Source organism: Mandrillus leucophaeus, unplaced genomic scaffold, assembly GCF_000951045.1.
Source record: "Mandrillus leucophaeus isolate KB7577 unplaced genomic scaffold, Mleu.le_1.0 Scaffold722, whole genome shotgun sequence".
In the NCBI taxonomy this organism is placed as follows: domain Eukaryota; kingdom Metazoa; phylum Chordata; class Mammalia; order Primates; family Cercopithecidae; genus Mandrillus; species Mandrillus leucophaeus.
This window is the reverse complement of record NW_012107831.1, coordinates 885,526-912,410: the sequence shown is the minus strand read 5'-3', so window position 1 is coordinate 912,410 and position 26,885 is coordinate 885,526. Positions and strand designations below refer to the sequence as shown.

The following is a 26,885-nucleotide window of genomic DNA, read 5'->3' as shown; positions in this document are numbered from 1 at the left end:
AAGATCACCTTGGTGAAACAAGGCATGCAGACAAGATTAGAGGAAAAAGAATGAAAAGGAATGAACAAACCTCCAAGAAATATGGGACTATGTAATAAGACTAAACCTACAATCGGAGCACAGTGGCTCATGCCTGTAATCTCAGCACTTTGGGAGGCCGTGGTGGGTGGATAAAGAGGTCAGCAGTTCGAGACCAGCCTGACTAACATGGTGAAACCCCATCTCTACTAAAAATACAAAAATTAGCTGGGTGCAGTGGCAGGTGCTTGTAATCCCAGCTACTTGGGAGGCTGAGGCAGGAGAATGGCTTGCCGAGATTGCGCCACTGCACTCTAGCCTGGGTGACACAGCAAGGCTCCATCTCAAAAAAAAAAAAAAACCAAAAACCAAAAACAGAAAAAATGGAACCTATGGTTGATTGGAGTACCTGAAAAAGATGGGGAGAAAATGGAACCAAGTTGGAAAACACACTTCAGGATACTATCCAGGAGAACTTCCCCAACCTAGCAAGACAGGCCAACGTGCAAATTCAGGAAATACAGAGAACACCATTAAGATACTCCATAAGAAGATAAACCCCAAGACACACAATCATGAGATTCTCCAAGGTCAAAATGAAGGAAAAAATGTTAAGGGCAGCCAGAGAGAAAGGCCAGGTCACCTACAAAGGAAAGCCCATTAGACTAATAGCAGACCTCTCAGCAGAAACCCTATAAACCAGAAGAGATGGGGGCTAATCATCAGCATTCTTAAAGGAAAGAATTTTCAACCCAGAATTTCATATCCAGCCAAACTAAGCTTCGTAAGTGAGGGAGAAATAGAATCCTTTCTGGGCAAGCAAATGCTGAGAGATTTCATCACCACCAAACCTGCTATGCAAGAGCTCCTGAAGGAAGCACTAAATGTGGAAAGGAAAAACTGGTACCAGCCACTGTGAAAACACACCAAAATATAAAGACCAATGGAACCATGAAGAAACTGTATCAAACAGTGTGTATAATAACCAGTTAGCATCATGATGACAGGATCAAATTCACACATAACGATATTAAACTTAAATGTAAATGGGCCAATGCCCCAATTAGACACAGGCTGGCAAATTGGATAAAGAATCAAGACCCATCAGTGTGCTGTATTCAGGAGACCCATCTCATGTGCAAAGACACACATAGGTTCAAAATAAAGGGGTGGAGGAAAGTTTATCAAGCAAATGCAAAGCAAAAAGATGCTGGGTTTGCAATACTAGTCACTGACAAAACAGACTTTAAACCAAGAAAGGTCTAAAAAGACACAGAAGAGCATTACATAATGGTAAAGGGATCAATGCAACAAGAGCTAACTATCCTAAATATATATGCACCCAATACAGGAGCACCGAGATTCATAAAGAAAGTTCTTAGAGACCTACAAAGACACTTAGACTCCCACACAATAATAGTGGGAGACTTTAACATCCCACTGTGAATATTAGCCAGATCAATAAGACAGAAAATTAACAAGGATATTCAGGATTTGAACTCAGCTCTGGATCAAGTAGACCTAATAGACACCTACAGAACTCTCCACCTCCCAAATCAACAGCATATACATTTCTCTCAGTGCCACATGGCACTTATTCTAAAATCAACCACGTAATTGGAAGGAAAACACTCCTCAGCAAATGCAAAAGAGATGAAATCGTAACAGTCTCTCAGACCACAGTGCAATCAAATTAGAACTCGAGATTAAGAAACACACTCAAAACCATACAACTACATGGAAATTGAATGAACTTCTCCTGAATGACTCCTGGGTAAATAATGAAATTAAGACAGAAGTCAAAAAGTTCTTTGAAACCAATGAGAACAAAAAGACAATGTACCAGAATCTCTGGGACACAGCTACAGCAGTGTTGAGAGGGAAATGTATAGCACTAATGCTCACATCAGAAAGCTAGAAAGATCTCAAATCAACACCCTAACATCACAATTAAAAGAGTTAGAGAAGCAAGAGCAAACAAATCCAAAACTAGTAGAAGACAAGAAATATCTGTTAGAGCAGAACTGAAGGAGATAGAGACATGAAAAACCCTTCAAAAAAATTAATGAATCCAGGAGCTGGTTTTTTGAAAAAATTAACAAACCAAAAAACAAATAGACTACTAGCTAAACTAATAAAGAAGAAAAGAGAGAAGAATCAAATAAACCCAGTAAAAAATGATAAAGGGGATTTCACCACCGACTGTAGCAGGACGAGCCACAGACAAAACTCCTCAGACATCAAGTTAAAGACGTAAGGGATTTATTTGGCTGGGGACATTGGCAAGACTCCTGTCCAAAGAGCGGAGCTCCCCGAGTGAGCAATTCCTGTCCCTTTCAAGGGCTCACAACCCTAAGGCGGTGCGTGTGAGAGGGTTGTGATTGATTGAACAAGCAGGGGGTATGTGACTGGGGGCTGCATGCACCGGTAATTAGATCAGAACAAAACAGGATAGGGATTTTCATGGTGCTTTTCTATACAATGTCTGTAATCTACAGATAACATAACCAATTAGGTAAGGGGTTGATCTTTAACTACCAGGCCCAGGGTGCAGCTCCAGGCTGTCTGCCTGTGGATTTCATTTCTGCCTTTTAGTTTTTACTTCTTCTTTCTTTGGAGGCAGAAATTGGGCATAAGACGATATGATAGCCCTCCACCCTTATGACCATACAGAAATATAAACTATCATCAGAGAATATTATAAACACCTTTATGTAAATAAACTAGAAAATCTAGAAGAAACAGATAAATTCCTGGACACATATACCCTCCCAAGACTAAGCCAGGAAGAAGTCAAATCCCTGAATAGACCAATAACATGTTCTGAAATTGAGGCAGTTATTAATAGCCTACCAACCAAAAAAAAAAAAAGAAAGCCCAGGACCAGGCAGATTTACTGCCGAATTCTATCACAGGTACAAAGAGGAACTGGTACCATTCCTTCTGAAGCTACTTCAAACAATTGGAAAGGAAGGAGTCCTCTCGAACTCATTTTATAAGGCCAGCATCATCCTGATACCAAAACCTGGCAGAGACACAATAAAAAAAGAAAACATCAGGTCAATATCCCTGATGAACATCAGTGTGAAAATTCTCAATAAAATACTGGTAAACTGAATCCAGCAGCACATCAAAAAGTCTATCCACCACAATCAAGTCAACTTCATCCCTGTGATGCAAGGCTGGTTCAACATAGGCAAATCAATAAACGTAATCCATCACATAAACAGAACCAATGACAAAAAATACATGATTAGCTCAAAAGATGCCGAAAAGGCCTTTGATAAAATTCAACACTGTTTCATGTTAGAAACTCATGGATTATTGATGGAAAATATTGAAAAATAATAAGAGCTATTTATGATAAACCCACAGTGAAAACCGGCACAAGAAAAGGATGTCCTCTCCCACCACTCCTATTCAACATACTGTTGGACGTTCTGGCCAGGGCAATCAGGCAAGAGAAAGACGTAAGTGGTATTCAAACAGGAAGAGAAAGTCAAATTGTCTCTGTTTCAGATGATATGATTCTATATTTAGAAAATCCCATTGTCTCAGCCCCAAATCTTCTTCAGCTGATAAGCAACTTCTGCAAAGTCTCAGGATACAAAATCAATGTGCAAAAATCACAAGCATTAATATACACCAACGATAGACATGCAGAGAGCCAAATCATGAGTGAACTCCCATTCACAATTGCTACAAAGAGAATAAAATACCTAGGAATACAGCTAAGAAGGGATGTGAAGGACCTCTTCAAGGAGAGCTACAAGCCACTCCTTAAGGAAATCAGAGAGGACACAAACAAATGAAAAAACATTCCATCCTCATACTGATTCTCAGGAAGAATCCATATTGTGAAAATAGCCCTACTGCTCAGAGTAATTTATAGATTCAGTGCTATTCCCATCAAACTACCATTGATATTCTTCACAAAATTAGAAACAACAACAACAACAACACCACTTTAAACTTCATATGGAACCAAAAAAGAGTTGGTATAGCCCAGACAATCCTAAGCAAAAGGAACAAAGCTGGAGGCATCATGCTACCTGACTTCAAACTATACTACAAGACTACAGTAATCAAAACAGCATGGTACTGGTACCAAAACAGACACACAGACTGAAGGAACAGAACAGAGAACTCAGAAATAATACCACACATCTACAACCATCTGATTTTTGACAAACCTGACAAAAACAAGCCATGGGGAAAGGATTCCCTGTTCAATAAATGGTGCTGGGAAAACTGTTAGCCATAGACAGAAAACTGAAACTGTGCCACTTCCTTACACCTAAACAAAAATTAACTCAAGATTGATCAAAGACATAAATGTAAATTCCCAAACATAGAAACCCTAGAAGAAAACCTAGGCAATACCATTCAGGACCTAGGCATGGGCAAAGACTTCATAACTAAAACACCAAAACCAATTGCAACAAAAGCCAAAATTGACAAATGGGATCTAATTAAACTAAAGAGCTTCTGCACAGCAAAAAAAAAAAAAAAAAAAAACAAACAAACAAACAAAAAAAAAAACACTACCATCAGAGTGAATTGGCAACGTACAGAATGGGAGAACATTTTTGCAACCTATCCATCTGACAAAGGTCTAATATCCAGAATCTGCAAGGAACTTAACCAAATTTACAAGAGAGAGAGAAAAAAAAAAACAACCTCATTAAAAAGTGGGCAAAGGATATTAACAGGCACTTCTCAAAAGAAGACATTCATGTGGCCAATAAACATATGAGAAAAAGCTCAACATCACTGATCATTAGAGAAATGAAAATCAAAATCACAATGAGATACCATCTCACACCAATCAGAATGGAAATTATTTAAAAAAGTCAAGAAACATAGATGCTGATGAAGTTGTGGAGAAATAGGAACACTTTTACACTGTTGATGGCCATGTAAGTTAGTTCAACCATTATGGAAGACAGTGTGGTGATTCCTCAAGGATCTAGAACCTGAAATACCATTTGACACAGGAATCCCATTACTGGATATATACCCAAAGTAATATAAATTATTCTACTATAAAGACACATGCACACAAGATTATTGCAGCACTACCTACAGTAGCAAAGACATGGAACCAGCCCAAATGCCCATCAATGATAGACTGGATAAAGAATATGTGGTACATATAGACCACGGAATACTATGCAGCCATAAAAAGGAATGAGATCACGTTTTTTACAGGGACATGGATGAAGCTGGAAGCCATCATCCTCAGCAAAATAACACAGGAACAGAAAACCAAATACTGCATGTTAGCCACCGTGCCTGGCCAGACTTCTTTTGTTTAATTTTATGTTTTTCATTTTTGTTGTAGAGTGATATTCTACTGTATGACTATAACAAAATCTATTCATTCTACTGATGATGGATATTTGGTTGTTTCCACTGTTTGACTATGATTAATAATGCTTCTTTGAATATTCCTGCACATGTACATACATTTACATAATATTCACTTTAGAATGGAATTCCTAGATCATAGGATATGTATATGATATTCTTTATTAGATAGTACCATTTTCAAATTTTATTAAAGCAATTTACACTCCCACATTCTAGCTAGTTCTTCATATTGGCAACTTTTAATTTTTACCCATTCTGATAAGTGTGTAGTGGTGATATATTACAATAGCTTTAATTTTCATCTTTCTTATTTCCAATAAGGTTGAGCCTTTTTTTCTTACATTTATTGGCCACTTCTTTTTTTCTGATGTGCCTAATCCAACTCTTTGCTCATTTTCTATTATGTTATTGGTCTTTAAAAAATTTGTTTGTAGTTTTTTTTTCACACATTCTAGATATGTGTTTTTTAATTTATATGTATTGTATAGAAATTTAAAATATGCTATTCTGGCATATTGACTATTTTTAGTTAAAGTCATTTGAAAACAGCAGGTATAAGATCACTCTGACCTTTGTGCTGTTTCTTAAAAGCAGGAGATGACATTCCCATGTCAAACATGTACTCCCTCTACCAAAAGGAAAGAACAATTCTTATCATCAAGGATGGCATGCTGAGACTGAGAACATTCTGCACAGATCTTGTTGAAATATCTGGTACTGTAATCCCAGCTCTTTGGTAGGCCGAGGCAGGCTGATCACTTGAGGTCAAGAGTTCAAGACCAGCCTGGCCAACATGGTGAAATCCCATCTTTACTAAAAATACAAGAATTAGCCAGGCATAATGGTGGGCACCTGTGATCCCAGCTACTTGGGAGGCTGAGGCAGGAGAATTGCTTGAACCTGGGAGGTGGAGGTTGCAGTGAGCTGAGATTGTGCCACTGCACTCTTGCCTAGGGTATGGAGCGAGATTCTGTCTACAATAAAACAAAACAATAAAATAAAATATCTTCTAGCCTTCTCTTATAATTTAGTTACTTTTTTTTTTAACCTTAGTGTTCTTCAATTCAGCATGTGTTCAACTGTTAACTGTATTTTGGGGTCTTCATTTTCTCATGAAGGCTCCTGTGCCACATAGAACTTCTATTAACTTTGTATGATTTTCCCTTGTTGATCTGTCTTATGTCAACTTAATTCTCAGGTCTAGCTGAAAAAAACCCTAAGATGGCAAAAGTCAAATTTTCCCACCCCTACAACTGCAAATATTTTTTCTCTCTCTGTTATTTAGCCTTTTAATCTTACAATAGTGTCTTTTGAATAACAAAAAGTTTCTAATTTAAAAAATTTAACATTATTTCCTTTAAGTACCTTTTAGTTGTGATACTGAAATCTTTTTTTAAATCATCTTTAGAACGTCTTTCTTTACCTTGAAGTCATCAAGAGATGATCTTACATTATTTTCCAAAAGCTATATTTCCCATTCTCTCTTCTTGTTATTCCAACACTACTTTTTCCTCTACTTCCCTGAAACTGTTCTTGTAAATGCCACAAAATTTATATTTCCAACCTCAATCCCTCCTCTGAGCTACAGATATGTATTTGCAACTTTTTTTGAGACGGAGTCTTGCTCTGTCGCCCAGGCTGGAGTGCAGTCGCGTGATCTCCGTTCACTGCAAGCTCCGCCTCCCAGGTTCACACCATCTCCTGCCTCAGCCTCCCATGTAGTTGGGACTACAGGTGCTCGCCACCACGCCTGGCTAATTTTTTTGTATTTTCAGTAGAGACAGGGTTTCACCGTGTTTGCTAGGATGGTCTTGATCTCGTGACCTCGTGATCCGCCGGCCTCGGCCTCCCAAAGTGCTGGGATTACAGGCGTGAGCCACCGCGCCCGGCCTATTTGCAACTTTTTACCTGTTCTCATAGCTTGTACATTTCAAATGTATCAGATTCGGAAAGAAATTCTTGATTCTCTACTCTTCAAACTTGGTTCACTTCCCAGATTTTTCTCTCCATTATTTTCTATTTCAGGACCAAAACTTTAGTCAACTTTGATTTCTCTCTTTTCTTCAGCACCTAAATCTAATCAATCAGAAATTATTATTTTTTTCCTATAGATATTTCCTAAATTTCAACGTTTTCTACCATCTTCACTGCTAGCTCCTTAATTCAAGTCAAGCTCATCCTTTTCCTAGATGACTACAATGGTCTATTGATTAGTTTCACTTTTACTCTTGCCCTCTGGTAGTTCTTTGTAGAGTAGCCCGATTCATCTTTAGAAAATGGAAACTTGATCATATGATTTCCGTCCATATTCTTGTCCTCACATTTAGAATAAAACAAAAACTTATCTATGTAGCCCACATGTCTATTTCTTCAGCCTCACCTAATACCAGTCTCCCTTCATTAATTTTGTTCCAACCACATTGGCTTCTTACTGTTTTCCAAACCCACCAACTTTATAGTTACCTCAGGAACTTTATACTTGCTTTTCCTTTTCTTTTTCTTTTTCTTTTTCTTTTTCTTTTTTTTTTTTTTGAGACAAAATCTCGCTCTGTCGCCCAGGCTGGAGTGCGGTGGCGCGATCTCAGCTCACTACAAGCTCCGCCTCCCGGGTTCACGCCATTCTCCTGCCTCAGCCTCCCGAGTAGCTGGGACTACAGGCGCCCGCCACCATGCCCGGCTAACTTTTTTTATTTAGTAGAGACAGGTTTCACCGTGTTAGCCAGGATGGTCTCAATCTCCTGACCACGTGACCCGCCCGTCTCGGCCTCCCAAAGTGCTGGGATTACAGGCTTGAGCCACCGCGCCCGGCCTATACTTGCTTTTTCTTTTGCCTGTCTTGCTCTTTCCCAGAATTCAGTTTGACTGGCCTAGAATAGTATCTGGCACATGGCAAGTGAGCAAAAACTATTGATAAATAAATAAATGGATGGATAAAAAAACGAATGAATGGATAGATGCATAAAATTTGCAGAAAAATCTCTTTCTGAACATGTCAACCATCTTAAAAATGATCTTAATTGATTCAGGTGGTAAAAGTATAGTTTTCTTGTATAGATGTATTGAGCAGTGGTGAAGTCTTGGCTTGTCGTGCACCCATCACCTGAATTGTGAAAATTGTAACCAACAGGTACTTTTTCAATCCTTACCCACCTCTCCCTTTGAATCCCCAGTGTCTATTATTCCCCATTATGTCCATATGTACCCATTGTTTAGCTCTCACTTGTAAGTAAGAACATGTGTCAACAGATTTTTATTGCACTGGTAATTTCAGTATAACTTGTATGATTGTAGGTAGGTTAAATGGAATGGCATTCGTGGAAAATGCCCTGTTTGTTTTCTGAATCATCTCCTCAATTTCATTTGGTTGCCTTTTTCTCCAAAATGGATTGTTACTTAATTCACATTGTGATTGGTTTGATTTCTTTAGGTGATTTGTTTCATAGTTGTGTACCAGATTAAACAAACTAACAAATCGATATCCAAACTCTGAAATTCCTCTTTCTCTCAGAGATCTTATGATCCTCAGAACTGCTATGGGTAGCATCTTAGACTGTGTAGCAGTCTTTGGAATAATCTGATTTTAAGCCCAACTCATTACAGAAATTTTTTGAAACATTTCCGCAAAATATCACCACAGGTGATTATCCGGCTTCTGCTTAAAAATCTCCCATGATTTAAAAAATGCTCCCATGGAAATGAATCTCTTTCTTCAAATGACAACTGCTTCCTTTATAAATAACCCACCAAGCCTGATGCTGTGGTGCGTGCCTATAGTCCCAGCTACTTGGGAGACTGAGGCAGGAGGATCACCTGAGTCTAAGAATTTGAGGCTGTAGTATGCTATAATTGCACCTGTGAATAGCCACTGTACTCCAGCCTGGATAATATAGTGAGATCTTGTCTCTAAATTTAAAAAAAAAAAAAAAAAAAAAAAAAAGAAATGAAATGAAACACAAGAAATAGAGAAGGAAATAACCTGTCTCCCCTACAGAAGATTAATCAAACTGACTGTTTTGAAATGAAAAGGACTAGGTTTGATATCTGGATTATGTAGACATGTAATAAATATAAAGGGAAAAATCTATTTTTGGTCTCATTGAACGATTTCATATTTAGCAAGTTAGAAATAAAAAGAAAGTGAGTTGTGTAAACTGGAGCTTGTGAAGGATTTAGATTCATAATCTGAGAAGTTCTTAGTTTCCTTTTCCCTAACCTCAGGGAAATCATCATGGTTTATGGCAAATTGCTGCTCTGAAAGGCTCAGTTTTGATTTTGTTATAAATTAAATATATTTTTTATTAGTCTTCTATCACCTTCCCATTCTTTTATTGTCTGGTAGAAATGTTGTACTCTTTATCATTTCATCCTTTATGTTATATTGCATAATGTGTTTTTCAACATCACTATTCTCTGTGTGTCTTACGGGCAAGTGTTATGTCTTATTTGTCTTTGTTTCTTTGGTTAGCAGAGAACCTCAAACATAGTAGGATTCAATACATTTATTAAAGGAACAGTTTACTCTCTGTAATTAAGACATCCAATTAGTGCAATAAGTAGTCAACTGTTTGCGCTAAACTTTCTTGAATAATTCTCTTTTCATTAGTTCTGTTCACTATTTTAGGAGGATTCAGTTTTAGTGCCAAATATTCACTTTGTTTGACACATTTTTTAATTGATTAGTATGTGTGCTTTTAAGAATTGATTAGTATGTATGCTGAACAGGATTTTCCCTGTTCAAAAAGTCTTTCTACAACTGAATTAGGGTGCTAGAAAGTTTCTTCCAGAGCTCCCAGAATGACTTTTTAAGCACTGAAAGTATTTATAAATCACCACTCCTCTGTAACTACTCAAATTACTTTCATAAAGCCACACATGTCAGAAAAATTGAATTTATCAGTACATAAAAAAAGCTCTTAAAATAAATGCTCCCCTAGTTTTCAAATATCTTTTCACAAAATATGCATATTATGCTAAATAAGTTTTTATTGTTTTCAATAAATAATTGAATTTGCTCTATTTTCTGCTAAATAATCATCTCCTTTTATATAGCTTTCAATACATAAGAATAAACACAAATATGTTTGCTATTATATGAGGGCAGCTGCGCACACAAACACACAAACACACAAACACACTCAAGCACAAAGACTCCCTTCCCTTGAGGTTTACTCTAAATTACCAGTTCAATGTTGTCTTCACAGGGTGCAGCTGAGGAGTGTCAAGCTGGACGCTTGCCTCAATTACAGCGCTTGGTTAAAAGGTAGCAGAAAGTGCCAGGCCTTTACTAGAGTATAGGTGGCAGTTCTTTCATTGCAGAACCAATTAAATAAATGCTTTTGAATTGTCCTTCGAAAGTCATAACTTCCATAAACAATTAGGCAGGGAAATTATTTTGAAAGAATTTATTTGAAATAAAGTATAGCAAAGATGTCTTTGTACATTTCGCCAAGAGTTGGTTGCATTTTCAACTCCCCTTCCCTTAAAGCAGATGGCTTTAACGTAGGTATTTTCACAATTTTACATCAGGAAATGCAAGAAGTTTTCAGCAAATGTATGGAGCAGTCCTGACGTCCAGATGTAGGGAGTTAGCTTCTAGAAGGAGGAAGCCCTGACGCGTAGATGATCATGCATAGGCAAACTTTAGCTGCACTAGGAGCTCATAAAAACTCAGGAATATTAATGATTCAGACTACATAGATTTTTGTGCCATTACATTTTAGTGGATTTAATTTACATTATATTCTTTGGTGGGGGAGGCATGTATATGAGAAGGGGAGAGAGAGAGAGAAAGAGAAAATGAGAGAGGAAGAGTGAAAAAGTTTTTTCTGTCTTCAAGATCATTCTACTGATACTAAGCTTTTAAACTTTTCCTTTGCAAACCAACTCTTCTCCCTCTTTAAACTTTCAATTCATTACTTAGATTTAGCATTTGAAGACCATTTTACTCTCAAAAATATAACTGCCAGTGATAGGAAGTCTGTAGTGGGAAATTCTTCCTGATGATTAAATTTTTCATTCTTAAAAATATTATTATTTTGTTGTTAAAAAGTACTATGTATTTGTAAAGCACCTGAGAAGGTTGTGTAGGTATATTTCTTAACTTCTCTGTAAAGTAGATATAGTCTCTCCGTTAGGTAGATGAAGGATATTTTTCATGGGTCATCATGAAAAATATCTACAATTATTTGGGTCTCAGTTGAGGAGTGAACTATTTTACCTTTTGCCTTAAATAGCTGAAAATTATCCACTAATTCCTATGGGAGCATGTTCGTACAGAATAATTAAGATTAGGTTATATATAGTACAACAGTTTCACATTTTTAATTTTAGGACTCATACTGACTATAAGATATTGAGTAACCAAATATTTTAAATACATATTATTTCTCTTGCCTCATACTGTTCTTTTTGTCCTGAATATTATTCCATCACTTTTTCCTTTGCATGTTTCCACATTTTGCTTGCTTCTCATCCTCAGTGAAACCCTCAGAGAAGACCCCTCTGACCCATTAGACCTGTGCAGATTCCTCTACTATACATGCTCAAGGTTCCTGTTTTTCTCACTACTAGTATTTAGCGCAACTGTAATGAAATTGTTCACTTTGTAGTGAGTTTAGTGTGTTTTTTCTGTTACACAGCCACAGTACTATGCAACATTCATATAGTTCTCTGGAGAAAATAGAAAACCTTTAATAATAAAGAAAGATTAAACAGTGTTTGTTAAACCATGTTTATGTAACAAGTTGTTAAATTAGGACATTTCCAGTTTCTTTTTCGGTTGAAATGTAAAGCTTTGGAATTTAAGACAGGCACACCCGCATACAGACTTTGCAACAGGGATGCACTTGGTGCACTAGATCCCAGTTCGTTGCCTAATCCAGTCTCGGTAGGTTGTCACTCGGGTATACACTCCTGGCCTATCTGGCAGGCCACACTGATCTCCCCAGCTTACTATCCCCACAAGAAACCAAAGCCGCCGTGAGTCTTCCTGTACTAGGGGGCCACCAGAGTCACCCTGTAAAAAAACAGAATGACTTATTACTTAAGTGCAAAGACAAACCCAAAATATTAAGGAGTTTATTTCTATGGCAGTCGAGGAAGGAGTCACATCCATTATATGAATAAAGTCAGCCTATTTCCTTTTGAAATATTATACCAAGTCGTGGAAAAATCACTGAAATCCTCAAAGTACCCGAGTTGTTCCTTCAGCAAGTCTGAGAAGATAACAAATACATTTTTCAGATTTCCCTCAGTCACTGCGTGGTTGCCTCCTACTCATCCAGGCTTTCTCTCCTTCAGGAAGACTTCTCTAAGCAACCTTTTTCCTTCCCACTCTCACCCTTTCCAGCTTTGGGCTCAGTTGTTCTTCACTGTGTCCTTACATCTTGTGTGTGTCTCTGTCACTGCTCCACTACTTTATAAAAGCACATTTGTGCATTTGTGTGCCTATTTACACTTAATCCCATTGGTCAGTTTTTTGTTTGTTTTGTTTTGTTTTTGATATAGCAGCTGCATGCCTCTGAAACACTCACTTGCATTTATTATATTTGTTCAATGTCTATTTTCCCAGATATACTGTAAGGTCCAACAGGAAAGAAAACATACCTATTCTGTACACTGCTGAAACCGAAGCTTCTAGCCCTTAGGAGATGTTTGTTGAATGAATGAGTTCCAGGAAGTCTCACTTATCTTCCTAACCTTAGCACACTACATGGTGTCTGATGCATAGTATATCATCAAAAAGTCTTCTTTTGGTGAAGAAATGTATATAGTCATAAGCAAAACACTCCTAATGAGATACTTACCACCCAGTCATAATAATGAACCAACAAACCAACAAACATTTGTGCACATAATAATCTAGTTGGGGAGACATATTGAGTATGTCTTACATTCTGGGTTTAAGTCCTCCACTTACCAGCTATGTGACCTTTGATAATCTGGTGAATAGCTCTCTGTACCTCTGTTTCCTCTTATAATGTTTGTATGAGTTTAAAACTCAACGCGCTTTGAGTACAGCTTAGCATATAGTATAGTCAGTACTAACAAAAGTCAGCTATTATTACCAAGTGTGCTTCTAAATTAGTCAGCTATTCATTGGCTGTTCTTAGTAGCTAGCTCATCCATACCTGTTTAATTACTGGTCTAGATGGGGAGAAGAGTCAGTGTGTGAAGTGCCAGTATGCATGGCAAATACTTCATGAAGCTGGTTGTCATCTGCTTCTTTTATATGACATATGCATGCTTCAGTTAACCAGTTCTCAGTACTTTCTATTACTGTTTTTCTATAGTGAGAAATTATTTTGCATGATGTCTGACCAAATGTGGGCAAGTAAATGTTAAAGTAAGAGGGACTTGTAATTTTTCCATATCTAGCCAGCTTCATTGCCTGACTGCAGACATTAGAATTTGTGTCCTGTCTTGTAGACCATAGGCTTGCTGAATGCAGGGATAGTATTGTTGTGCTAACATAATGTCTGGTGCATAGAAAGTAATTAATATAATTCCTTTGAATTAATGAATGTAAAAATGAACAAAAGAATGGACAAAACAAATAAGATCTTTTAAGTTCTTATGTAAAGTGCTGTGTTCTTTTTTTTTTTTTTTTTTTTTTTTGAAGTGTGGACTATGCATTATAGTATTTCAGTTAAAAATCAGTGAGGCCTAGAGTGGAATACACATGGACGGTATCATGATGAGTTATGGCTTGAACTGGGCTTGAAGGAAGAGAATAATTTGTATGCACCGAGGGACAGAAGGTAAGGCCATTATAAATGGGAAAATAATGAATAACACCCTTTTAAAACTCATGCTTATTTTTAAGTCTTAATTAATGCTCTCAGTAGGTCTGGAGTTGTCAGTGTGGAGGTGTGTTGCTTATTTGATTGATGGGTTCTTTGGAAAGCTATCATGAAACTTGAGAATTTGTTGTTTCAGGGCTAGTAGTAACAGAGAAACAGGAAGGAGAGCAAGAAGGATTTCCTACTACAGAGACATCTCCACTGAAAGGAGATAAAGGACTGGGTAATTAACAGTATCTTGACAATTGAAAAACAAATCTCCACCTACACACAAATTACAGTTGATAAAAATGTTTCATTTTGGGAAAAGTGCTCATGGATTGGGGGCTTTACCTAAAAAGGGAGAACTACTTTTTATCCACTTTTTAAAGACCATGAGCACTAAATATGAAAGTCAGTGACCTTTTGATGTGAAGAATAATTCTTATCCTTCTGTATACAATTCACCCAGAAAAACAGCAACAAGTTCCTCAAGTAAACAGATCGATTTTTTAAAACTCCAGGCTAAAAGAATATTCCATTTCTGACACTACCTGTTCCTGTTACTATATGGAGTTGGATTTCCGATATGTGAACAAAACCTCTTAAAAGATATAACCACCTCCATTATGTTTAGATAATTTAATTTAACATTTTAGAATTAAAATTTGATTTTAATCACTTTACAGTGAGAATTTCATATTTATTGTTTGTTTTTGTACATTTGGTTAAAAATTATGGGCTAGATCCAAATATAATAGTTATTTCTTTTCTTTTTCATTTGTACTGTTTCATTATTGTCGGAGCTTTTGTGACTTAAATTACTAGGATTTTGTATAAAATTTCTGTCTTCAAGGTGTCCAAGAATTATTATTTATCTCTTAAAATTCATTTACTATATATATTAATTTTATAATATAATGATTAATTTTTTATTTAATCCTTCATAGCAGTTAAAAGGTTGAGGTTAAAGTTATTAACACCAGTGACCATGGTCTACATTAACAACAGTGAAATAGATGAGATTTCTTTGTTGCTTAAAATATGCCTGACATATTTAGTCTTCATTTAATTTTTCTTAGTACGCAAAAAGTTAGGTGCTATTATGATTATCCCCAGCTTTTAGATAAAGAGACTTGGTAATGGAGGTTAAGGAATTCAAATCGAGATCTTTCTGATTCTTGGCTTTGGATGGTTAACTTCTCTGTAATGTGGCCTCTCAGAGTGAATGCTTTCATGATAGATAAACTTCATAAAAATTTTTATTTCTAAAATCTAGATTATAAATTTTAGAGGAACAGAACTGTGTATTGTAACTGTTCCCTTTATGTCTATCACATTATCACATACTAGGGAGTGCTCATACACTTCTTGGATGATGACATGGATGAGATTGTCTTGAGCTTACCTGACATGCATCCACTCCACCTTGAGGTACTCCAGCACATAGCATTCCGGGCAAGATGCCTCCATTATAACTATATGGTGCATTACATACATCATTACTTATTATTCTGACTGGTGCTTGCCTTAGCTCTGAAACTGTGGGGCCTGTTTGGTATAAAAGCAGGAAAAAAATGGACTTCAAGATATGTACATTATTGATCCTATAATAAATTTGAGAAGAAATAAGTGTACTCCAAACATTATTTCATATTTAACAGTGAAGGCTCCTAAAGATTTACTCTGGAGTTTCTTTGCAGTAAAAATTCTCCAAGTAGATGAAGATAACCCCTTTTGCAGATCAGTTTTGTTTTTTTTGTTTTTTTTGCTTTAGTTTTGTGACACAGTGCCCCTTAAACCTTTAGAGAAAACAAATTTGCTATCTTAAAATTGATTAAAAGAATTTAAATTATCCACGGACAGACTTTGGATTGGAAGATTACATATTGAATAACCTTTAACCTAGCAGCAAAAGAGAAACCAGCCTAGGTTCAAGGCTAAAGAACTAGTCTATTTTATATTGATGTACTCTCAGAATGACACCACCAGTTTTTCATGACTGGTGCCAATTTTATCTATTACACCAAATTACTTTGGGCCACAAAAACACAATAGAACATGTTCTAGAACTATTAAGGCTTTGTATTATTCCTTGGAGAGACAATCTACAACATGGGTAAAAGCCCAGGGAAATTGTCAATGCTACCCTTCCACTCCTTTGCTGATACTCTTACTTTCTCTTTGGTTCTAGTAGCTCTTGTGCATTGTCCTCATTTTAGTTTCCATTTTATTCATTCAATAAACAAATATAAACAATGCTTATGTACACATCGAGTCTTTGCCATAGAGGCAGGATTTATTTTATCCTAGAATACTTTAAAGGGCAGTTAATACTTTAAGAATTATTAAGTCCTCATAGAATGTCTAATCTAAATACTCCCATTGCTTTGGAAGGCCAAGGCAGGAGGATGACTTGAGGGCAGGAATTCGAGACCAGCCCGAGCAACATAGCAAGAACCTGTTTCTAGAAAACAAACAAACAAACAAAACAAACAAAAAAAGCTGGCTATGGTGGTACACACTTATCTATAGTTCCAGCTACTTGGGAGGCTGAAGCAAGAGGATTTCTTAAGACCAGAGTTTGAGGCTGCAGTAAGCCATGATTGCGCCACTGCACTCCAGTCTGAGAAAGTCTTTGTCTCTAAAAAACAAGCAAACAAACAAACAAACAAAATATTTCTTATTGTTTATAGGGAAGCTGTTTGAATCTTATAGAATCTCCGTATTATTAAATAACTCATGTTTCTTCATAACTTTGTTTTACATTTTCCTTTTACTATATTTGAGAATTCTCCATAGTTCCTGGGCATTGCTTTGCTTTGCTAAGGAAACTCAGGGGTAGCTAGAGCTTGGTCTGAACAGAATATAGAATGATTCTGTCTGTAGAAGAATAGAAACACCTATTCCAGGCATTTCCTAATTTAAAAAATTACATAATAGCAAATATAAGACATTTCTATTGTTAATTTTTTTTCTGAGACACTTACCAGCATATTCTTGAGCACCCCATCCTGTTACATAAGCAGTAGAGCCAAGTGGAATATTCTGGGTAGCAGCTGGGAGACACACACTATGGATGTCTCTGGTAAAGGTGACACTGTTCTCAAGTCTCACGAGTGCAATGTCATTTTCATGAGTTGCAGATATATAATTGTTATGAATTAAAATACTTCTTACTCTCATTCTTAGTCTAGGATTTCTTGTGGAAATACCAAAGGTGGCAATCCATTCACGAGGATTGGAGTTGCTAAAACATTATGAAAACATGTTATATGAGTAGGGAATTTGTGAACATTTCAGATATATAAATTTGTCTTAGCCATCCTGTACCACTATCCAGAAACTATTGGATCCACATCTCTTTGTTATATATTCCTGCATTATAAGCTGGCAAGTGAGTTTAATTCTTCACTGGCAGAATACATGGTCATTTGTCTAAAGAAATGGAGAAGATTTTAGAAAACATATCTTGGGATGATCTTGGTGTTTTTCTACTCCAATGAAGTTATGCTGATACGTTAATGGTAAGTAGCCAATGGTAATAACACAAATATCTTTGATTTCTCTTTTGTCCATACCTCCCTTCCCATTTAAGCAACTAAGAAACCTGAAATAATAAACATTTTAGATTTAACTAATTTCTTTCAATTCCTATCTTTTCCTTTAGCCAGGAGCACCATTTAAATAGTAGTGATGACAAGGGGCATTCTTATCTTATTACTGGATGAATAATTTTTCTGCACTAAGTCTGATAATGGTTGAAGATCTTGGTGTGTGTGTGCATATATATACATATGTACGTATGGGGTCTTCAAAAGTTCATGGAAAATGTATATTATAAACAAATTATGCATGGATTTCAAAAATTTTTGCATGCAAATAGACTCATACTAACTTGTTATACTGAACAGGATCAGTTTCAGGCACTAAGAGGAGTAAGACATGAATTTGAAAAGAGCTCTTATCAAAGCAACATGAATGCTGCTAAAACTGAAGCAAAAAAACATCAAATTTATGATGAAACTGGAAGAATGGTGAAATTATTTATGCCTTACAAAAAGTTTACGGGGACAACGTCTCCCCCAGTCATCAGTTTATGAATGGATAATTTGTTTTAAGAAAGAAAGAGATGTGGTTGAGGGTGAAGTCCGCAGCAACAGATCATCCACATCAATTTGCTAGGAAAAATTTCATCTTGTTCATGTCTAAATTAAAGAGGACCAACAATTAACAGTGAGAAAAAATAGACAACACCATAGACATCTCAACTGGTTCAGCTTATACAATTCTGACTGAAAAACTAAAGTTGAGCAAACTTTCCACTTGATGGATGCCAAAACTGTTTTGCTCAGATCAGCTGTACACAAGGTCAGAGCTTCCAGTAGAAATTTTAAACATTTCAGATCAAGATTCTGAAGTATTTCTTTGAAGAATTATAACAGAAGATGAAACATGGCTTTAGCAATACAATCTTGAAGACAAAGCACCATCAAAGCAATGGCTACAAAGAGGTAGAAGTGGTCCAGTCAAAGCAAAACCAGACTAGTCAAGAATAAAAGTGATGACAACAGATTTTTGGGATGCCGAAGGCATTTTGCTTGTTGACCTTCTAAAGGGTCAATGAAAACTAACATCTTCTTCTTATGAGAGTAAGAAAGTTAGCCAAAGCTTTAGTAGAAAAAGTGTCCAGGAAAGCTCCACCAGAGTCCTTCTCCACCACAACCATGCTCATGCTCATTCCTCTCATCAAATAAGGTTAGTTTTATGAAAGTTTCAGTAAGAAATCACTAGGCATACACCTTTCAGTCCTGATTTGACTCCTTCTGATTTATTTTTGTTTCTTAATTTAAAACAATCTTTAAAGGGCACCCGTTTTTCTTCAATAAGTACTGTAAAAAGGTAATGTAAAAAAGACTGCATTGACATAGTTAAATTCTCAGGACCCTCAGTTCTTTAGGGATGGACTGTATGGCTGGTATTATTGCTTACAAAAGTGTCTTGAACTTGATGGAGCTTACGTTGAGAAATAAAGTTTATAATTTTTTATTTTATCTTTTAATTTTATTTTCCATAAACTTATTGAACTCCCCTCATATATATGTATATGTGTGTGTATACAAGTATATGTGCGTCTATATACATAGAGGAAGACAGAGAACAGTAGCATGAAACAAAAAAGGACATTACCTTTGTGACCTAGGAATAGGGACTTTTTGGCTAAACAACAAAAACACAAACTAAAAGGTAAAAAAAGAATGAATTCTATTAAATCAAAATGAGATATACTGTATCTAAATTTACCAGATGAATGAGAAACCATGGGAAAAGATTGGTAATGTTTACTATCTAAAATTTTTGTAGAATATATTTTAAAAGTCTGTAAACCAGTAATAAATAAGCAGTAAAACCATTATAAAATAGGCAAAGAATATCAATGGCAGTTCGTGGTAGGGGAAATCAAAACAGCTCTTAGATATATGAAAAGATACTCAAACTAGGAATCTGAGAAATTAAAATTATAAAAATGAGCATCTTATGTACATTTAAAAGACTGATAAAACTTAAACAAAAGATAAAACTAAATGTTGATGTGGAGGGAAATTGGACCTCTTTTGCATTACTGGTAAAGATTTAAGTACCCAGAGAGTATTCTGGTATATTTAACTGCCTGCATGGGTGCTTCTGAAATTACTGGAGGTTTACAGAAAGATAAGCACAAATATTTTGCGTGTGCTCTTTGTGGCAATGGGAAGGTAGGTCATGCAACCTAATTGGATGAAGGAAATATGGTGACTGCATACCGTGAGGTGCTATGCAGCAGTGCTTCAGATGAAAATTCCAAGGATTGAGTGAAAACGGTAAGAAACAATGTTAGACTTTTACACAATGCTACTTATTTAAATTAAAGACATATACATACCACAAAGCACTATAGGTTTTGTAGGTGCATGCATGTACCTTTAAGACATGTATATTTCGAACATATTAGTATGAGGCATATGGGCAGAAGGAGGGCAGTGGAAGTGAAATCCAGGGATGACAGGGGGAAAAAAAAATAAAATGAGAGAAATGCCTTGTACAGACTGATGAAAATAAGGATCTGTGATTTGGAGGGCTGATTAACTTAACATTGTTCCCAAGGGTTGAGTAAAAACAAAATGTAACCAAATAATACCAATTTAGGAGTTTTATGGAGATTAGATAGTGAAGTTAATACAGAAAATAAAAATTCTATGACCTGAAATACTTTTATAAGACACAGTAGTTTGTGTAAGAGTGGACCTGAGTTAAAAATTTTGAAGAAAAAACATTAGAAAACAAACCCATGATTGTTTTTATATTCAACTTCCTTTGCTCGGAGTCTTTACAGTGAAAGGTCTGAAGAGACTCTTCTTTCTTTCCTTCCTTTTCTCTCTTCCCTCCCTCTCTTCCTCCCACTTGTTTATTTTCCTCCTTTTCTTCTCTCCAGCTAGTGAATTAGAGCATTGTTTTGGAACCAGTCACATTTATATTTAAATCTTGGCTATGCCACATATTAAAAGTGTTATTTATGACAAGTTAATTAATAGCTCTGGGGTTTATTTACATATAAAATGTGATTGGTGATACCTTCTCACACAATTTTTAAGTATTAATGAGAAATGTATTATGTCAAGCATAGTGTTTGGCACAAAGTGAACTTTCATGAAGGTAGCTATTATTTTCATTAATTATAGTTCAAGAAGCCATTGTTAAGTGTCTACTTTGTATAAGGAATAATATGAGTCTCCAGGAATAAAAATAAAAGTAATTATGATCTCTTTCCTTGAGGAACTCCACACTAGTGAAGAAAACTGACAAGAGGTAAGTCAAATATCACAAATCAGGAGGACAACTGTTAAAGGCAGATAAACAAATTTCTGTGGAACTCAATGTGGAGGAAAGAGAATATCAGGGAAAGCTACATAGAAGAGGTGATAATTCGATAAGCCTCTATGATAAGACCTCATCACTTCTATGTACTTTGATGTAAGGCTGGTCGTGCCCCAAACAAATGCTCACTGATGGTTCTCAGTGACAATCAGGTCTTTAGGGAAGGGCCCAATACAAGGTTCATGGAGTTTGTTAGCTTTAGTGGATCAATCATGGTAATGAATAGAAAGATGTGGGGTGGCAAAATTCAAAGTTCCATGGGTTCCTTTGGTCATCATTGGTGATGTTTATAACTGTGGCTTTCATTATAGTGATATCATTTACTTAGTTTTTGGTGGTTGGGCCTGAATAGGGCTTAGAATCCAGTAAGGTTTCTATTCCATTCTTGGTTATGCTAAGTGCCTGATAAGTCCAGGTATTTGAATTCCTGGTTCCCACATTCAAGAGTATGATTGAAATCAATGCGTGCCATTTCTGCTTTTTGGCCTTTCAAGTGGCAATGAAGATTGAAATGCTTTTGTGAATTTTGTCTCTTGGGTTATTTGGGATGTAGTAATACATTTGCCAATCTATATCAGAAAACTGGTAATTCTGAAAGTATCTTTTGAAATTTCAAATGTGTTCACTGCATATAAAAATATTGTTATAAAATTACTATAAGAAAAATTCAAAATAATTTGGGATTTCCTAAAACTTTAGTTTAGAAACGACCCTAGTGTTTTAAACCTTTATTCCTTCTAAATTTAACAAATACTTTTGTAACAGGCACTGTACCATGAAGTAGTGCCTATAAATCTGAAAAAGACTACTTAGAAATTATCAAAAATTTCATAAAATTCAAATAGAGATTTGGGAAATATATTGACATTTCAAAGATAAGCAGATTGAGCAGATACTCATAGGTAGGGAAATGTAGGAAGAGTCCAGGGCAAGAGAACAATGCTGTTTATCTGAAGCTCAAGGTACATGCTTTGACAAATAAGACTGGATTGATCTGGCTATAGAAGGCTTTGTGTGTGTGATAAGGAAGTCCAATTTAGAGTAAGAGTCTGAGAAGAAAATTGATATGATCACCGGCACACGAGTTCAAATCTCTATTATTTTTCTGGGTGAACTTTTTGATTTAAGTTCCCAACAACTGTTGTGGTCTATGATGCCCCAGTAACAAGACAGGTTTGAAACAAACAGATTTTAGTTATGCTGAAGTCTAAAATCCTTCTTTTATGAGCAATGTGAACTTTTCTTTTTACCAATAGGGTAAGTTTATGCAACCTACTCTCCACTGGCAGCATATCACCCTAGTGTTGGCAATAGTTTAGTCACCTCAATTAAGAATTCTTATAAGTTGCCTTTTAAAAAATTTTTATTTATGCTACTCATTGTAATCGATCATTATTTTTGGGCATTCTAATTCCAACATTAGAGTGTAAGCTCTTTGAAGGCAGAGGCAATACTTTGTTTATACTAGTAGCTTCTACAATATATAACACTGTGCTCATACTAGATACTCAATAATCTTTATGAATGAATAAATTAATGGCATGGGGTGGTCTCTAGGTTAGCCATCAGCTTCCATGATATAATGTGCAAATCTTCCACAACAATTCATTTTGCTAACATTTAACATATGTTTACATTAGTGTACTCAATGCTACCAGTAACACTAAGTCACAGATAACAGTGTTGTCCCTTAATTTGGAAAAAAAAAAAATAAAGCTCGTGGAGATTTAGTAAATTTCTTAAGCTTTTATAGCTAGGATATAAAAAACATTCTGACATATAAATTTTTATTCTTTACTGTGCTAATATACTATTACTTGAAACAGAGAAATAGCACTAAATTAGCATGCTAAAGGGGAAAAATGCTTTTCCTCTCATGAATAGGAAGAAAATTCTTATTGATTTTTTTTGTACTGAATTATTTCTGGCTCAATTCAATCCTAGGGTGCAGTCTTCGTGACCTGTCTATTCTAATTGTTCCCAGATGGGTAGGTAGTGGTGTTCTCACCTTCTGAAGCAGTGAGCTGCTGTCAGGATCCACGTGTTACTGATCAGGCTGCCTCCACAGTGGTGGGCATTATTTAGCCGTAGACTGACTTGCCACGGCCAGCTTCCCTCCTCAGCCTCAGTGCCTCCAATGATTCTCTGCTCAGACAATGTTATTAGGTCTGGACCGGCCCCACATTCTAATGAGAAAAGGGCATTAATGTGCTGGGAAGATCATGATTCCTTTACATTTGGAAGAAGCTGAAGAGGTTTTCCATAATTTATGACTTTTATGCCTTATACATTCTTCCTCAGGACATGCTGGACTTTCCAAAAAGCATGATCAATGTATTTTTACAATTCATTTGACTACTGTTGCTTATAGATGGCATTTTGGAGAACATTTCAGAATTTAGTTGGCATATGGGCTTCAAATTTTGGGCAGTTTCAGAGTTCCCTGGAATTCCCCATGAGTTGAGGTTAAGAGAGATCATTATTGAATGTGCCAGCTCAGGCCACAGACTCCTGGGAAATTTCCTTTTTCTCAATAGTCTTGCTATGCTCAGTGTGGTTTGTGGACCTGCAGCATGGGCATCCCCTGGAAACTTATTAGAAGTGCTGATTCTCAGAACCACATCATGGGACAAATCTAAAGCTGTGTTTTGATGTGAGGTTCATGCACACACTGAAGTTGGAGGAAAACTTGTCTCATCCAAAAGACTCCTTAGTGACTGCAGTTCATCTTGTAGAATCCAGTCCAAGACTGATGCTGTATTACCAAACATGCCCTCAAAAAGGAGCTGCTATACCACAGAATATTCTTGAGGGTGACAGAGGGTTTCATTTAAATAAGGTTTATTTAAATGTTTTCAAAGAGTCCGTGACCACTCTACTGGCCAGAGGCGAAATGGGCTGGGGTAGGCTGATCACCCGATTCCTCTTAACTCCCATTCCCATGATTTTCTTCTCTTTTGCGGTCTATTACTCGGAAATTAATAGTAAATTGCACAACTATTGCTGCGTTGGCTCCTAAGTAGTGCCCTGGTTTAATAGCACAACCACCTAAAGGCTTTTTTTCCTAGCAAATTTCCTGGATAAAGGAGGACCAGGCTTTCATTAAGATATACATATGTTCCTTTGTGGCATCTCCCAAACAAATACCCTAGTAAATTGTTTATCACAGTTTCATTAACAATAAGCATGAATTAAATATGTAGTGAAGCTGAAAAACACTGATGGGACTAGCATCACTTTGTAAAATCACTTAGGTACCTAAGATAGGCCAGCTATCAGGTACATTGAACTCATTTTTAACTGCATTTTTTTGGTCAGAGAAGTAAGCTGCTGTTTTCTAGGGATTGCATTTCTGCTATCCTAGCCTGAGAATACATAGGATGATGTTGAAAAGTAGTGACTTTTCCTTCAGGTTATAGACCCAAAGCTGAGAAGACTTCTCATAATTCTTTTTTATTATACTTTGTAATAACCTCAATTCACAACAAAGCAAGCTACTCTGGTGTTTAGGAGAAGCTACATAAATGGTGTCATCAAACATAATTTGTAAGTCTGCAGAAATGCCACTTTAGAACCAGGGCAGTAAAAGCTTCTCAAAGCTGCCAAAGAAATTTTCATGAGGCCAATTTTGAGTACAGAGTGGGTAGTCCTCCACTACAACTTCTTCCTTTTTCTAAAATGAAAGGGGAAACCTAAAGTCCATTCCATGGGACACTTGGGATTAGCACTGTCTTGTTTCAACACCACCTGAGCGAACTAAGAACAAAGACATCAACTTGATAGACACTGCCCTGGCCAAAAGTACACAAAAGACTTGCACTTTTACTCTTTATGATTTGACAAATTATAATTACAAAATAATTTAAAAACTTACCATTAATAAGCCAATTTGCTGCAGCCTGGTCAGTAAGTGCTAGAATTTAAAAATGAGAATAAGATAAATACAGTAAAGGCTGTATATCATTTCACCATAATTTCTTAAAGTGCAGTACTCAGACAACAAGAAGCAGAATTACTTGTTGTAGGGGGAGTCCTCTAAAATGCAGATTCCTAGGCTCCCTTTCAGACCTGCTGAAACAATCTCTAACTCATGGGCCCTACAAATCTCTTTGTTTACCACCTTTTCCCAATTTGTTGTTATGCATACTAAAGTTTGTACTTTAATTTCTCATTAAATACTTAATAGGTATCTCTTCTTTCAAGGTACTCAATTTATATGGGAAAACAGAAACATAAGCAAGTCATTGAGATGCAATATGATAAATGCCATAAGGGAAGTTAATTTATCATGTACTTAAATATACGCATATTACTCTAATGATACCATTCTATAATAAGTGCTGCAGATTTAACTGTGAGCAAAATATAGAGGACTTGCCCTCACATAATTTACAGATAGAAATTAATCACGCAATCATTCAAATAAATGTAAGTGCAAAGTAGAGAAAAGAAAAAAGAGAATAACTAATATAAATTATATTGAGGAGACAACATTTGAGCTAGAGGAAATAGCATCTGCACTATATTTTAAGATCTGAAAGGAATTTTTCAGGCACACAAGAGGACAAAAGAGATTTCAGATGGAAGGTATAGTGGGCACAAATGCTTGGAGGTGTAAGATGTTTGTGGAGCAATAAAGTAAGGAGAGCTAGAGCATGTGTTGTGTTTAGGGAAATAGAGGGTGAGCCTGGAAAGGAAAATATGTCAGTGTCAGATGGTAAAGGTCTGTCTATTTCAATTTAAGAACTGCATACAAGACCGTTTTCTCTGCATGTCCAACACTCATATCAAATGCAATGTGACCCAATTTTATCCAAAATTTGCCATTTATTCTTTCCTTTTAGTAAAATGACACCACTTCCAAAATCTGAATTTGTCTCAAACTTCTCCTTTCTCATCATTTCCACATCTTATAATCTCCAGATTCTGTACCTCTGTCCTCTATGTTTTGAATTATTCTCTCCTCTTCATTCCTTTTGCTACTACTTTAGTTCACGCTTTCATCATTTGACATCAGTACAGTTACAACAATTTTCTAACTGAATTCCACCACTTTTGCTCCTTTTCAGTTTATGCACCTCTACCTTACCAGACTGATCCTTTCTAAAAAGTGTTATGTTAGATCATATCCTTCCTTGATTGAAATTTTTAATTGAGAAACCCGTCATTTTTATTTCCTGCAAGATAAATTAAAACTTTTCAAGACAGGTTTCCATGCTCTCTCAAACCGATTTGTCCAAAGTTATTTCCCACTAAAAGTTTCACAAGGTTTGGGTATCACATTTGTTTTGCAAGCTTCAGTGGATCCAAATCATACTTTTGGAGACAGAACATTTTAAAAAGCTGGCCATTCTTAATTTTTTGAACAAAACAGACTTAGTTTGAATCCTGACTGCCTCATATACTGACTGTGTCAGCCTGGGCAATTTATCTCTTCTAAGGGGGACAATAAAACTATCTATGGGATATGGTTGTTGTAAGGATTAATCAAGAAAAAAATTCATATAAGGCATTAAAACCATGCCTAAAAATAGTAAGTTCTCATTAAATAAGTGTTTTGATGATGATGATGTGAATGATGAACACTAATCAATCATTCCAGCAGGCCCCTTTCTTCATTGTTTTGTCAAAGCATCACGTTCCGTACAGACTATTTCCCTTTTTCACGCTTTCCTTCTCTGGCAATTTTCTTTCTCTCATCTCAAAATATGTAAATCCTACCCATATTTCAAAGTCAAAGTCCATTCTCCTTCATGAAACTTTTGCTAGATATCCCAAGCACGCTGGTCTCTTTCTTCC

The 26,885-nt window shown here is 36.2% G+C and overlaps 1 protein-coding gene across 1 annotated transcript in view; it reads right to left on the bottom strand.

The window, feature by feature from the left end:
• Positions 1-10,781: 10,781 nt before the first annotated feature.
• Positions 10,782-26,885, bottom strand: part of TMPRSS11D (transmembrane protease, serine 11D) — a 66,042-nt gene continuing 49,938 nt past the window's right edge. The window contains exons 6-10 of the mRNA XM_011965390.1: positions 24,961-24,999; positions 23,095-23,272; positions 17,162-17,421; positions 15,580-15,722; positions 10,782-12,406 (exon numbers count right to left, since the gene is read on the bottom strand). Coding sequence (XP_011820780.1) covers positions 12,245-12,406; positions 15,580-15,722; positions 17,162-17,421; positions 23,095-23,272; positions 24,961-24,999 — 782 coding nt within the window. The 3' untranslated portion in view covers positions 10,782-12,244. The remainder of the gene's footprint in view (positions 12,407-15,579; positions 15,723-17,161; positions 17,422-23,094; positions 23,273-24,960; positions 25,000-26,885) is intronic.